Source organism: Lampetra planeri, chromosome 27, assembly GCF_965212315.1.
Source record: "Lampetra planeri chromosome 27, kcLamPlan1.2.h2, whole genome shotgun sequence".
Lineage (NCBI taxonomy): Eukaryota > Metazoa > Chordata > Hyperoartia > Petromyzontiformes > Petromyzontidae > Lampetra > Lampetra planeri.
The window spans coordinates 11,019,978-11,032,854 of record NC_136133.1 but is presented as its reverse complement, the minus strand read 5'-3'; the positions used below and the strand labels follow the sequence as shown (position 1 = coordinate 11,032,854).

The following is a 12,877-nucleotide window of genomic DNA, read 5'->3' as shown; positions in this document are numbered from 1 at the left end:
ACACACACACACACTAACTACACACACCAATTGCACACACACACCAACTACACACCAACTACACACACACACACACCAACTACACACACACCAACTACTCACACACCAACTACTCACACACACCAACTACTCACACACACCAACTACTCACACACACACACCTACTACACACACACACCTACTACTGACACACACACCTACTACTGACACACACACTTACTACTGACACACACACCTACTACTACACACACGCCTACTACTACACACACACGCCTACTACACACACACGCCTACTACACACACAAGCCTACTACACACACACACCTACTACACACACCTACTACACACACACCAACTACACACACATACACGCCTACTACACACACACACACACACCAACTACACACACACACCAACTACACACACACACCAACTACACACACACACACACCTACTACACACACACACCTACTACACACACACACCTACAACACACACACACCTACTACACACACACACCTACTACACACACACACCTACTACACACACACACAAACTACACACACACACAAACTACACACACACACAAACTACACACACACACAAACTACACACACACACAAACTACACACACACACCAACTACACACACACACCAACTACACACCAACTACACACACACACCAACTACAGACCAACTACACACACACACCAACTACACACACGAACTACACACACCAACTACACACCAACTACAAACACACACACACACTAACTACACACACCAATTGCACACACACACCAACTACACACCAACTACACACACACACACACCAACTACACACACACCAACTACTCACACCAACTACTCACACACACCAACTACTCACACACACACACCTACTACACACACACACCTACTACTGACACACACACCTACTACTGACACACACACTTACTACTGACACACACACCTACTACTACACACACGCCTACTACTACACACACACGCCTACTACACACACACACCAACTACACACCTACTACACACACCTACTACACACACACACCTACTACACACACACCAACTATACACCAACTACACACACACACCTACTACACACCAACTACACACACACTAACTACACACACACACCAACTACACACACACCAACTACACACAAACTACACACACCAACTACACACACACCTACTACACACACACCTACTACACACACACCTACTACACACACACCAACTACACACACACCAACTACACACACACACCTACTACACACACACCAACTATACACCAACTACACACACACACCTACTACACACACACACACACCAACTACACACCAACTACCTACAGACCAACTACACACACACCAACTACACACACACCAACTACACACACACCAACTACACACACACCAACTACACACACACCAACTACACACACACCAACTACACACACACCAACTACACACACACACCTACTACACACACACACCTACTACACACACACACCTACTACACACACACACACACCTACTACACACACACACCAACTACACACACGAACTACACACACGAACTACACACACGAACTACACACACGAACTACACACACGAACTACACACACGAACTACACACACGAACTACACACACGAACTACACACACCAATTACACACCAACTACAAACACACACACACTAACTACACACACCAATTGCACACACACACGCCAACTACACACCAACTACACACACACACCAACTACTCACACACACCAACTACACACACACACCTACTACACACACACCAACTATACACCAACTACACACACACACCTACTACACACACACACACACACCAACTACACACCAACTACACACACACCAACTACAGACCAACTACACACACACACCAACTACACACACACCAACTACACACACACCAACTACACACACACCAACTACACACACACCAACTACACACACACACCAACTACACACACACACCTACTACACACACACACCTACTACACACACACACCTACTACACACACACACACACCTACTACACACACACACAAACTACACACACACACAAACTACACACACACACCAACTACACACACACACCAACTACACACACACACCAACTACACACCAACTACACACACACACCAACTACAGACCAACTACACACACACACCAACTACACACACGAACTACACACACCAACTACACACCAACTACAAACACACACACACACTAACTACACACACCAATTGCACACACACACCAACTACACACCAACTACACACACACACACACCAACTACACACACACCAACTACTCACACACCAACTACTCACACACACCAACTACTCACACACACCAACTACTCACACACACACACCTACTACACACACACACCTACTACTGACACACACACCTACTACTGACACACACACTTACTACTGACACACACACCTACTACTACACACACGCCTACTACTACACACACACGCCTACTACACACACACGCCTACTACACACACAAGCCTACTACACACACACACCTACTACACACACCTACTACACACACACCAACTACACACACATACACGCCTACTACACACACACACACACACCAACTACACACACACACCAACTACACACACACACCAACTACACACACACACACACCTACTACTGACACACACACCTACTACTGACACACACACCTACTACACACACACACCAACTACACACACACACAACGCGTGTCCACTGTGACCATGTACACACAAGGGACGTGCGGTCAGGGGAAGCAGGGGAGGCAGAGCCTCACCTGTGTAATGGGTTCCTGAGACACTTGTAGAGGTAACTTCTTTATTACAATACAATACTCCAACAGTCCTGATACTCTGTTACAGCCTAGGTACGCAGCCTAGGTACACAGCCTAGATACACTACTCTGGCTACGCTCTGGGGTCCTCCGGCTACAATTACCCTAGGGGAGGCTATCTGACCCGACCCAGCCAAGGTGCGGGTCTGGACTCTGGCTTCCTCGGAACTCGCTCTTACAAGGACGTAGAGCCGGGAGTCCCAGAGTTCCACCACTGGCCCTCGCAGCATCCCGGCCCTTACAAGGACAAGCGGGACGAGGGGGTCCAGGGTCCTAAGCTGGCTGGCTGGCGGGTCTTGGGTCTTGAGCTGCGACTGGCCCCGATCGGCCAGGGAGCTGCCCTTTTATGCCTCGTCCCCAACGCGGGGTGGGGTTGTGTGCGCCCCCAGATATCCCACAGAGCACACACAGCCCCCCCGTTGGTGGTGCCAAGGGGCTTAAGCGTCTGGGTTGCCTGGGATCCTAGCGCCTGGCGCCGAGACTTATCTGTCTAGGATCCCAGAGCCCCCAGCAGCCCCTCCCCTCTTGGGCTGGCACAGTGGCCCCTCTTATGGCACTACACCTGTGATACTCCAATGAAAATAGCTGTTACGAAAAAAATGATCAAATCAAATAAATATACAGATTTTCCCACTGATCTGTGTTATAAATGTAATTTCTGTGCGATTCCAATTATTTTTATAGTCAAAATCGCCAAATTTGCAGAGCTCCGCTGCAAATACAGGAAGAGACGAGAGGTGAGGCAGCGACGAGCTCAGCCTCCCCTCTGATTGCGCAACCCCTCAGTAACTGGATGGAGCGTGGGCAATAAGCGCGTGCCTGTTACTATCTCAGTATGTCACCAATGTAATGTTTGTAGACCCCTTCATTTCATGTCCTCGCCTTCCATACTCCAGGTAACTTATTTCACGTTTGTGTATAAAGATATTTAGGCTCGCTGGTCTCGTCATGAAACTGCAATGAAAAAGCACCAGGGGAGGCAGTTATCACATCTGCCTCACTGAGGGGGACGTGTCTAAAACGCCCCCCTCGGTGAGGACACGCGCCCCTCAATATGTGAATCTGGATCTGACACTAGCCAGTGCCTCCCCAGCCATTGACCTCACTGCATGTCACTGGTACACACGCAGAGCATGTCCACTGTGACCGTGTACACACACAGAGCATGTCTACTGTGACCATGTACACACACAGCGCATGTCCACTGTGACCGTGTACACCCTGTGTTTGCCCTCGCTCTGTGCATTGTCTCTCCCTCCAGCTCCCCACGCCAGATTCTCTGCAGCTGCCCCTGGCGGTGGCGGCAGTGGTGGTGACGGCGGTGGTGGCATCGCGGCCGGCGCGCCGTCTCCTTCGCGCGCCGCTGCCGCACTGGGGGGCCGGCAGCGTGGGCGCTCGGTGCCCCTGGTGCGGCGCGCCGAGTTGACGCGGGCGCGGCGCGTCGTCGTGAAGCTGGGCAGCGCCGTGGTGACGCGCGGGGATGAGTGCGGCCTCGCCCTCGGCAGGCTCGCCTCCATCGTGGAGCAGGTGAGCTCGCGCTGCCCGCTCGCACATGTGTGGCGAGGGCGGGCCTGTGTGGGCTCGTCTCAAAGCCCATTTCGGGGCAACCGTTGCTGGTGATGATTGCTGGCAACGATTGCCCTGAAATTGCCCGAGTGGATGGATGATTGTGGCTTTGAGTACAACTCGTGTCCACTAAGGAGCAGGGAACTGGTGAGGAGTCCCTCGCCAATCATTCGCCACACTCACCACACTCGCACACACGCACACACGCACACCACACGCACTCACCACATTAACCCCTCTCACCACACACACACCACGTTCACACCCCAACACTCACTCGTCACTCGCACACGCACGCCACGCGCACACCACACGCACTCGCCACACCCGCCCCCTGACTCGCAAACATACACCACGCACACTCAACACACTCGCCACACCCGCCCTCTGACACGCACACACACCACGCACACTCAACACACTCGCCACACCCGCCCCTTGACTCGTACACACGCACACCACGCACACTCAACACACTCGCCACATCCACCCCCTGACTCACACACACCCCACGCACACCACGCACACTCGCTCACTCAGGGACTCTTCACCTTGCCACTCACACTCCACACACACGATGTGTACACACCGTGCAGTGTGTGTGGTGAGTGTATATGTGCGGTGTGTGTGGTGTGTGGTGAGTGTGGTGAGTGTGTACGTGTGGTGAGTGTGTACGTGCGGTGTGAGTGGTGAGTGTGTACGTGCGGTGTGAGTGTGTACGTGCGGTGTGAGTGGTGAGTGTGTACGTGCGGTGTGAGTGGTGAGTGTGTACGTGCGGTGTGAGTGGTGAGTGTGTACGTGCGGTGTGTGTGTACGTGCGGTGTGTGTGGTGAGTGTACGTGCGGTGAGTGTTGTGAGTGAGTACGTGCGGTGTGTGTGGTGAGTGTGTACGTGCGGTGTGAGTGGTGAGTGTGTACGTGCGGTGTGAGTGGTGAGTGTGTACGTGCGGTGTGAGTGGTGAGTGTGTACGTGCGGTGTGAGTGGTGAGTGTGTACGTGCCGTGAGGGTGGTGAGTGTGTACGTGCGGTGAGTGTGGTGAGTGTGTACGTGCGGTGTGAGTGGTGAGTGTGTACGTGCGGTGTGAGTGGTGAGTGTGTACGTGCGGTGTGAGTGGTGAGTGTGTACGTGCGGTGTGAGTGGTGAGTGTGTACGTGCCGTGAGGGTGGTGAGTGTGTACGTGCGGTGAGTGTGGTGAGTGTGTACGTGCGGTGAGTGTGGTGAGTGTGTACGTGCGGTCTGTGTGGTGAGTGTGTACGTGCGGTGTGAGTGGTGAGTGTGTACGTGTGGTGTGAGTGGTGAGTGTGTACGTGCGGTGTGAGTGTGGTGAGTGTGTACGTGCGATGAGTGTTGGTGAGTGTGTACGTGCGGTGTGTGTTGGTGAGTGTGTACGTGCGGTGTGAGTGGTGAGTGTGTACGTGCGGTGTGTTTGGTGAGTGTGTACGTGTGGTGTGAGTGGTGAGTGTGTACGTGCGGTGTGAGTGGTGAGTGTGTTCGTGCGGTGTGAGTGGTGAGTGTGTACGTGTGGTGTGAGTGGTGAGTGTGTACGTGCGGGGTGAGTGGTGAGTGTGTACGTGCCGTGAGGGTGGTGAGTGTGTACGTGCGGTGTGTGTGGTGAGTGTGTACGTGCGGTGTGAGTGGGGAGTGTGTACGTGCCGTGAGTGTGGTGAGTGTGTACGTGCGGTGAGTGTGGTTAGTGTGTACGTGTGGTGAGTGTGTACGTGCGGTGTGAGTGGTGAGTGTGTACGTGCGGTGTGAGTGGTGAGTGTGTACGTGCGGTGTGTGTGTACGTGCGGTGTGTGTGGTGAGTGTGTACGTGCGGTGAGTGTTGTGAGTGAGTAAGTGCTGTGTGTGTGGTGAGTGTGTACGTGCGGTGTGAGTGGTGAGTGTGTACGTGCGGTGTGAGTGGTGAGTGTACGTGCGGTGTGAGTGGTGAGTGTGTACGTGCCGTGAGGGTGGTGAGTGTGTACGTGCGGTGTGTGTTGGTGAGTGTGTACGTGCGGTGTGTGTTGGTGAGTGTGTACGTGCGGCGTGAGTGTGGTGAGTCTGTACGTGCGATGTGTGTTGGTGAGTGTGTACGTGCGGTGTGAGTGGTGAGTGTGTACGTGCGGTGTGAGTGGTGAGTGTGTACGTGCGGTGTGAGTGGTGAGTGTGTACATGCGGTGTGTGTGGTGAGTGTGTACGTGCGGTGTGTGTGGTGAGTGTGTACGTGCGGTGTGAGTGGTGAGTGTGTACGTGCGGTGTGTGTGGTGAGTGTGTACGTGCGGTGTGAGTGGTGAGTGTGTACGTGCGGTGTGAGTGGTGAGTGTGTACGTGCGGTTAATGTGGTGAGTGTGTACGTGCGGTCTGTGTGGTGAGTGTGTACGTGCGGTGTGAGTGGTGAGTGTGTACGTGCGGTGTGAGTGGTGAGTGTGTACGTGCGGGGTGAGTGGTGAGTGTGTACGTGCCGTGAGGGTGGTGAGTGTGTACGTGCGGTGTGTGTGGTGAGTGTGTACGTGCGGTGTGAGTGGTGAGTGTGTACGTGCCGTGAGGGTGGTGAGTGTGTACGTGCGGTGTGAGTGGGGAGTGTGTACGTGCCGTGAGTGTGGTGAGCGTGTACGTGCGGTGAGTGTGGTGAGTGTGTACGTGCGGTGAGTGTGTACGTGCGGTGTGTGTTGGTGAGTGTGTACGTGCGGTGTGAGTGTGGTGAGTGTGTACGTGCGATGAGTGTTGGTGAGTGTGTACGTGCGGTGTGTGTTGGTGAGTGTGTACGTGCGGTGTGAGTGGTGAGTGTGTACGTGCGGTGTGAGTGGTGAGTGTGTACGTGCGGTGTGAGTGGTGAGTGTGTACGTGCGGTGTGAGTGGTGAGTGTGTACGTGCGGTGTGAGTGGTGAGTGTGTACGTGCGGTGTGAGTGGTGAGTGTGTACGTGCCGTGAGGGTGGTGAGTGTGTACGTGCGGTGAGTGTGGTGAGTGTGTACGTGCGGTCTGTGTGGTGAGTGTGTACGTGCGGTGTGAGTGGTGAGTGTGTACGTGCGGTGTGAGTGGTGAGTGTGTACGTGCGGGGTGAGTCGTGAGTGTGTACGTGCCGTGAGGGTGGTGAGTGTGTACGTGCGGTGTGTGTGTACGTGCGGTGTGTGTGGTGAGTGTGTACGTGCGGTGTGTGTGGTGAGTGTGTACGTGCGGTGTGTGTGGTGAGTGTGTACGTGCGGTGTGAGTGGTGAGTGTGTACGTGCGGTGTGAGTGGGGAGTGTGTACGTGCCGTGAGTGTGGTGAGTGTGTACGTGCGGTGAGTGTGGTGAGTGTGTACGTGCGGTGAGTGTGTACGTGCGGTGTGTGTTGGTGAGTGTGTACGTGCGATGAGTGTTGGTGAGTGTGTACGTGCGGTGTGTGTTGGTGAGTGTGTACGTGCGGTGTGAGTGGTGAGTGTGTACGTGCGGTGTGTGTGGTGAGTGTGTACGTGTGGTGTGAGTGGTGAGTGTGTACGTGCGGTGTGAGTGGTGAGTGTGTTCGTGCGGTGTGAGTGGTGAGTGTGTACGTGTGGTGTGAGTGGTGAGTGTGTACGTGCGGGGTGAGTGGTGAGTGTGTACGTGCCGTGAGGGTGGTGAGTGTGTACGTGCGGTGTGTGTGGTGAGTGTGTACGTGCGGTGTGAGTGGGGAGTGTGTACGTGCCGTGAGTGTGGTGAGTGTGTACGTGCGGTGAGTGTGGTGAGTGTGTACGTGCGGTGAGTGTGTACGTGCGGTGTGAGTGGTGAGTGTGTACGTGCGGTGTGAGTGGTGAGTGTGTACGTGCGGTGTGTGTGTACGTGCGGTGTGTGTGGTGAGTGTGTACGTGCGGTGAGTGTTGTGAGTGAGTAAGTGCTGTGTGTGTGGTGAGTGTGTACGTGCGGTGTGAGTGGTGAGTGTGTACGTGCGGTGTGAGTGGTGAGTGTACGTGCGGTGTGAGTGGTGAGTGTGTACGTGCCGTGAGGGTGGTGAGTGTGTACGTGCGGTGTGTGTTGGTGAGTGTGTACGTGCGGTGTGTGTTGGTGAGTGTGTACGTGCGGCGTGAGTGTGGTGAGTCTGTACGTGCGATGTGTGTTGGTGAGTGTGTACGTGCGGTGTGAGTGGTGAGTGTGTACGTGCGGTGTGAGTGGTGAGTGTGTACGTGCGGTGTGAGTGGTGAGTGTGTACATGCGGTGTGTGTGGTGAGTGTGTACGTGCGGTGTGTGTGGTGAGTGTGTACGTGCGGTGTGAGTGGTGAGTGTGTACGTGCGGTGTGTGTGGTGAGTGTGTACGTGCGGTGTGTGTGGTGAGTGTGTACGTGCGGTGTGAGTGGTGAGTGTGTACGTGCGGTGTGTGTGGTGAAAGTGTACGTGCGGTGTGAGTGGTGAGTGTGTACGTGCGGTGTGAGTGGTGAATGTGTACGTGCGGTGTGAGTGTGTACGCACCGTGCGGTGTGTGTGGTGAGTATGTACGCACCGTGCGGTGTGAGTGGTGAGTGTGTACGTGCGGTGTGTGTGGTGAGTGTGTACGTGCGGTGTGTGTGGTAAGTGTGTACGTGCGGTGTGAGTGGTGAGTGTGTACGTGCGGTGTGAGTGGTGAGTGTGTATGTGCCGTGAGTGTGGTGAGTGTGTACGTGCGGTGAGTGTGGTGAGTGTGTACGTGCGGTGAGTGTGTACGTGCGGTGTGTGTTGGTGAGTGTGTACGTGCGGTGTGTGTTGGTGAGTGTGTACGTGCGGTGTGAGTGGTGAGTGTGTACGTGCGGTGTGTGTGGTGAGTGTGTTCGTGCGGTGTGTGTGGTGAGTGTGTACGTGCGGTGTGAGTGGTGAGTGTGTACGCACCGTGCGGTGTGTGTGGTGAGTGTGTACGTGCGGTGTGTGTGGTGAAAGTGTACGTGCGGTGTGTGCGGTGAGTGTGTACGTGCGGTGTGAGTGGTGAATGTGTACGTGCGGTGTGTGTGGTGAGTGTGTACGTGCGGTGTGTGTGGTGAAAGTGTAAGTGCGGTGTGAGTGGTGAGTGTGTACGTGCGGAGTGTGTGGTGAGAGTGTACGTGCGGTGTGAGTGGTGAGTGTGTACGTGCGGTGTGTGTGGTGAGTGTGTACGTGCGGTGAGTGTGGTGAGTGTGTACGTGCGGTGAGTGTGTACGTGCGGTGTGTGTTGGTGAGTGTGTACGTGCGGTGTGTGTTGGTGAGTGTGTACGTGCGGTGTGAGTGGTGAGTGTGTACGTGCGGTGTGTGTCGTGAGTGTGTACGTGCGGTGTGAGTGGTGAATGTGTACGTGCGGTGTGTGTGGTGAGTGTGTACGTGCGGTGTGAGTGGTGAGTGTGTACGCACCGTGCGGTGTGTGTGGTGAGTGTGTACGTGCGGTGTGTGTGGTGAAAGTGTACGTGCGGTGTGTGTGGTGAGAGTGTACGTGCGGTGTGAGTGGTGAGTGTGTACGTGCGGTGTGTGTGGTGAGTGTGTACGCACAGTGCGGTGATTGTGTACGTGCGGTGTGAGTGGTGAATGTGTACGTGCGGTGTGAGTGTATACGCACTGTGCGGTGTGTGTGTGGTGTGTGTACGCACCGTGCGGTGTGAGTGGTGAGTGTGTACGTGCGGTGTGTGTGGTAAGTGTGTACGTGCGGTGTGAGTGGTGAGTGTGTACGTGCGGTGTGAGTGGTGAGTGTGTACGTGCCGTGAGTGTGGTGAGTGTGTACGTGCGGTGAGTGTGGTGAGTGTGTACGTGCGGTGAGTGTGTACGTGCGGTGTGTGTTGGTGAGTGTGTACGTGCGGTGTGTGTTGGTGAGTGTGTACGTGCGGTGTGAGTGGTGAGTGTGTACGTGCGGTGTGTGTGGTGAGTGTGTACGTGCGGTGTGTGTGGTGAGTGTGTACGTGCGGTGTGAGTGGTGAGTGTGTACGCACTGTGCGGTGTGTGTGGTGAGTGTGTACGTGCGGTGTGTGTGGTGAGTGTGTACGCACAGTGCGGTGAGTGTGTACGTGCGGTGTGAGTAGTGAGTGTGTATGTGCGGTGTGAGTGGTGAGTGTGTACGTGTGGTGTGAGTGGTGAGTGTGTACGTGTGGTGTGAGTGGTGAATGTGTACGTGCGGTGTGAGTGTGTACGCACCGTGCGGTGTGTGTGGTGAGTATGTACGCACCGTGCGGTGTGAGTGGTGAGTGTGTACGTGCGGTGTGTGTGGTGAGTGTGTACGTGCGGTGTGTGTGGTGAGTGTGTACGTGCGGTGTGAGTGGTGAGTGTGTACGTGCGGTGTGTGTTGGTGAGTGTGTACGTGCGGTGTGAGTGGTGAGTGTTTACGTGCGGTGTGTGTCGTGAGTGTGTACGTGCGGTGTGAGTGGTGAGTGTGTACGTGCGGTGTGTGTCGTGAGTGTGTACGTGCGGTGTGTGTGGTGAGTGTGTACGTGCGGTGTGAGTGGTGAGTGTGTACGCACCGTGCGGTGTGTGTGGTGAGTGTGTACGTGCGGTGTGTGTGGTGAAAGTGTACGTGCGGTGTGTGCGGTGAGTGTGTACGTGCGGTGTGAGTGGTGAATGTGTACGTGCGGTGTGTGTGGTGAGTGTGTACGTGCGGTGTGTGTGGTGAAAGTGTAAGTGCGGTGTGAGTGGTGAGTGTGTACGTGCGGAGTGTGTGGTGAGAGTGTACGTGCGGTGTGAGTGGTGAGTGTGTACGTGCGGTGTGTGTGGTGAGTGTGTACGCACAGTGCGGTGAGTGTGTACGTGCGGTGTGTGTGGTAAGTGTGTACGTGCGGTGTGAGTGGTGAGTGTGTACGTGCCGTGAGTGTGGTGAGTGTGTACGTGCGGTGAGTGTGGTGAGTGTGTACGTGCGGTGAGTGTACGTGCGGTGTGTGTTGGTGAGTGTGTACGTGCGGTGTGTGTTGGTGAGTGTGTACGTGCGGTGTGAGTGGTGAGTGTGTACGTGCGGTGTGTGTCGTGAGTGTGTACGTGCGGTGTGAGTGGTGAATGTGTACGTGAGGTGTGTGTGGTGAGTGTGTACGTGCGGTGTGAGTGGTGAGTGTGTACGCACCGTGCGGTGTGTGTGGTGAGTGTGTACGTGCGGTGTGTGTGGTGAAAGTGTACGTGCGGTGTGTGTGGTGAGAGTGTACGTGCGGTGTGAGTGGTGAGTGTGTACGTGCGGTGTGTGTGGTGAGTGTGTACGCACAGTGCGGTGAGTGTGTACGTGCGGTGTGAGTGGTGAATGTGTACGTGCGGTGTGAGTGTATACGCACCGTGCGGTGTGTGTGGTGAGTGTACGCACCGTGCGGTGTGAGTGGTGAGTGTGTACGTGCGGTGTGTGTGGTAAGTGTGTACGTGCGGTGTGAGTGGTGAGTGTGTACGTGCGGTGTGAGTGGTGAGTGTGTACGTGCCGTGAGTGTGGTGAGTGTGTACGTGCGGTGAGTGTGGTGAGTGTGTACGTGCGGTGAGTGTGTACGTGCGGTGTGTGTTGGTGAGTGTGTACGTGCGGTGTGTGTTGGTGAGTGTGTACGTGCGGTGTGAGTGGTGAGTGTGTACGTGCGGTGTGTGTGGTGAGTGTGTACGTGCGGTGTGTGTGGTGAGTGTGTACGTGCGGTGTGTGTGGTGAGTGTGTACGTGCGGTGTGAGTGGTGAGTGTGTACGCACCGTGCGGTGTGTGTGGTGAGTGTGTACGTGCGGTGTGTGTGGTGAAAGTGTACGTGCGGTGTGAGTGGTGAGTGTGTACGTGCGGAGTGTGTGGTGAGAGTGTACGTGCGGTGTGAGTGGTGAGTGTGTACGTGCGGTGTGTGTGGTGAGTGTGTACGCACAGTGCGGTGAGTGTGTACGTGCGGTGTGAGTAGTGAGTGTGTATGTGCGGTGTGAGTGGTGAGTGTGTACGTGTGGTGTGAGTGGTGAATGTGTACGTGCGGTGTGAGTGTGTACGCACCGTGCGGTGTGTGTGGTGAGTATGTACGCACCGTGCGGTGTGAGTGGTGAGTGTGTACGTGCGGTGTGTGTGGTGAGTGTGTACGTGCGGTGTGTGTGGTGAGTGTGTACGTGCGGTGTGAGTGGTGAGTGTGTACGTGCGGTGTGAGTGGTGAGTGTGTACGCACCGTGCGGAGTGTGTGGTGAGTGTGTGGTGAGTGTGTATTCACTATGCGGTGGGCGTGCGCGTGTGCAGGTGGCGGAGCTGCAGAACCAGGGCTGTGAAATGTTGATCGTGACGAGCGGCGCCGTCGCCTTCGGCAAGCAGCGCCTGCGCCACGAGATCCTCCTGTCGCAGAGCGTGCGCCAAGCGCTGCACTCCAGCCACAACCAGCTCAAGGACATGGTGACGCACGCAGTGATACACACGTTGACACGCACAGTGACACACACACGCAGTGACACACACGCAGTGACACACACGTTGACATGCACAGTGACACACACAGTGACACGTGCGGTGACACACAGTGACACACACAGTGACACACACAGTGACACACA

At 55.1% G+C, this 12,877-nt stretch overlaps 1 protein-coding gene across 6 annotated transcripts in view; it reads left to right on the top strand.

Moving 5' to 3' along the window:
- Positions 1 to 12,877, top strand: part of ALDH18A1 (aldehyde dehydrogenase 18 family member A1) — a 37,362-nt gene that overhangs the window by 7,517 nt on the left and 16,968 nt on the right. For all 6 annotated transcript variants that reach the window (XM_078607503.1, XM_078607504.1, XM_078607502.1 and 3 more), the window contains exons 3-4: positions 4,184 to 4,449; positions 12,570 to 12,719. In XM_078607503.1, the coding sequence (XP_078463629.1) occupies positions 4,184 to 4,449; positions 12,570 to 12,719 (416 nt within the window). The remainder of the gene's footprint in view (positions 1 to 4,183; positions 4,450 to 12,569; positions 12,720 to 12,877) is intronic.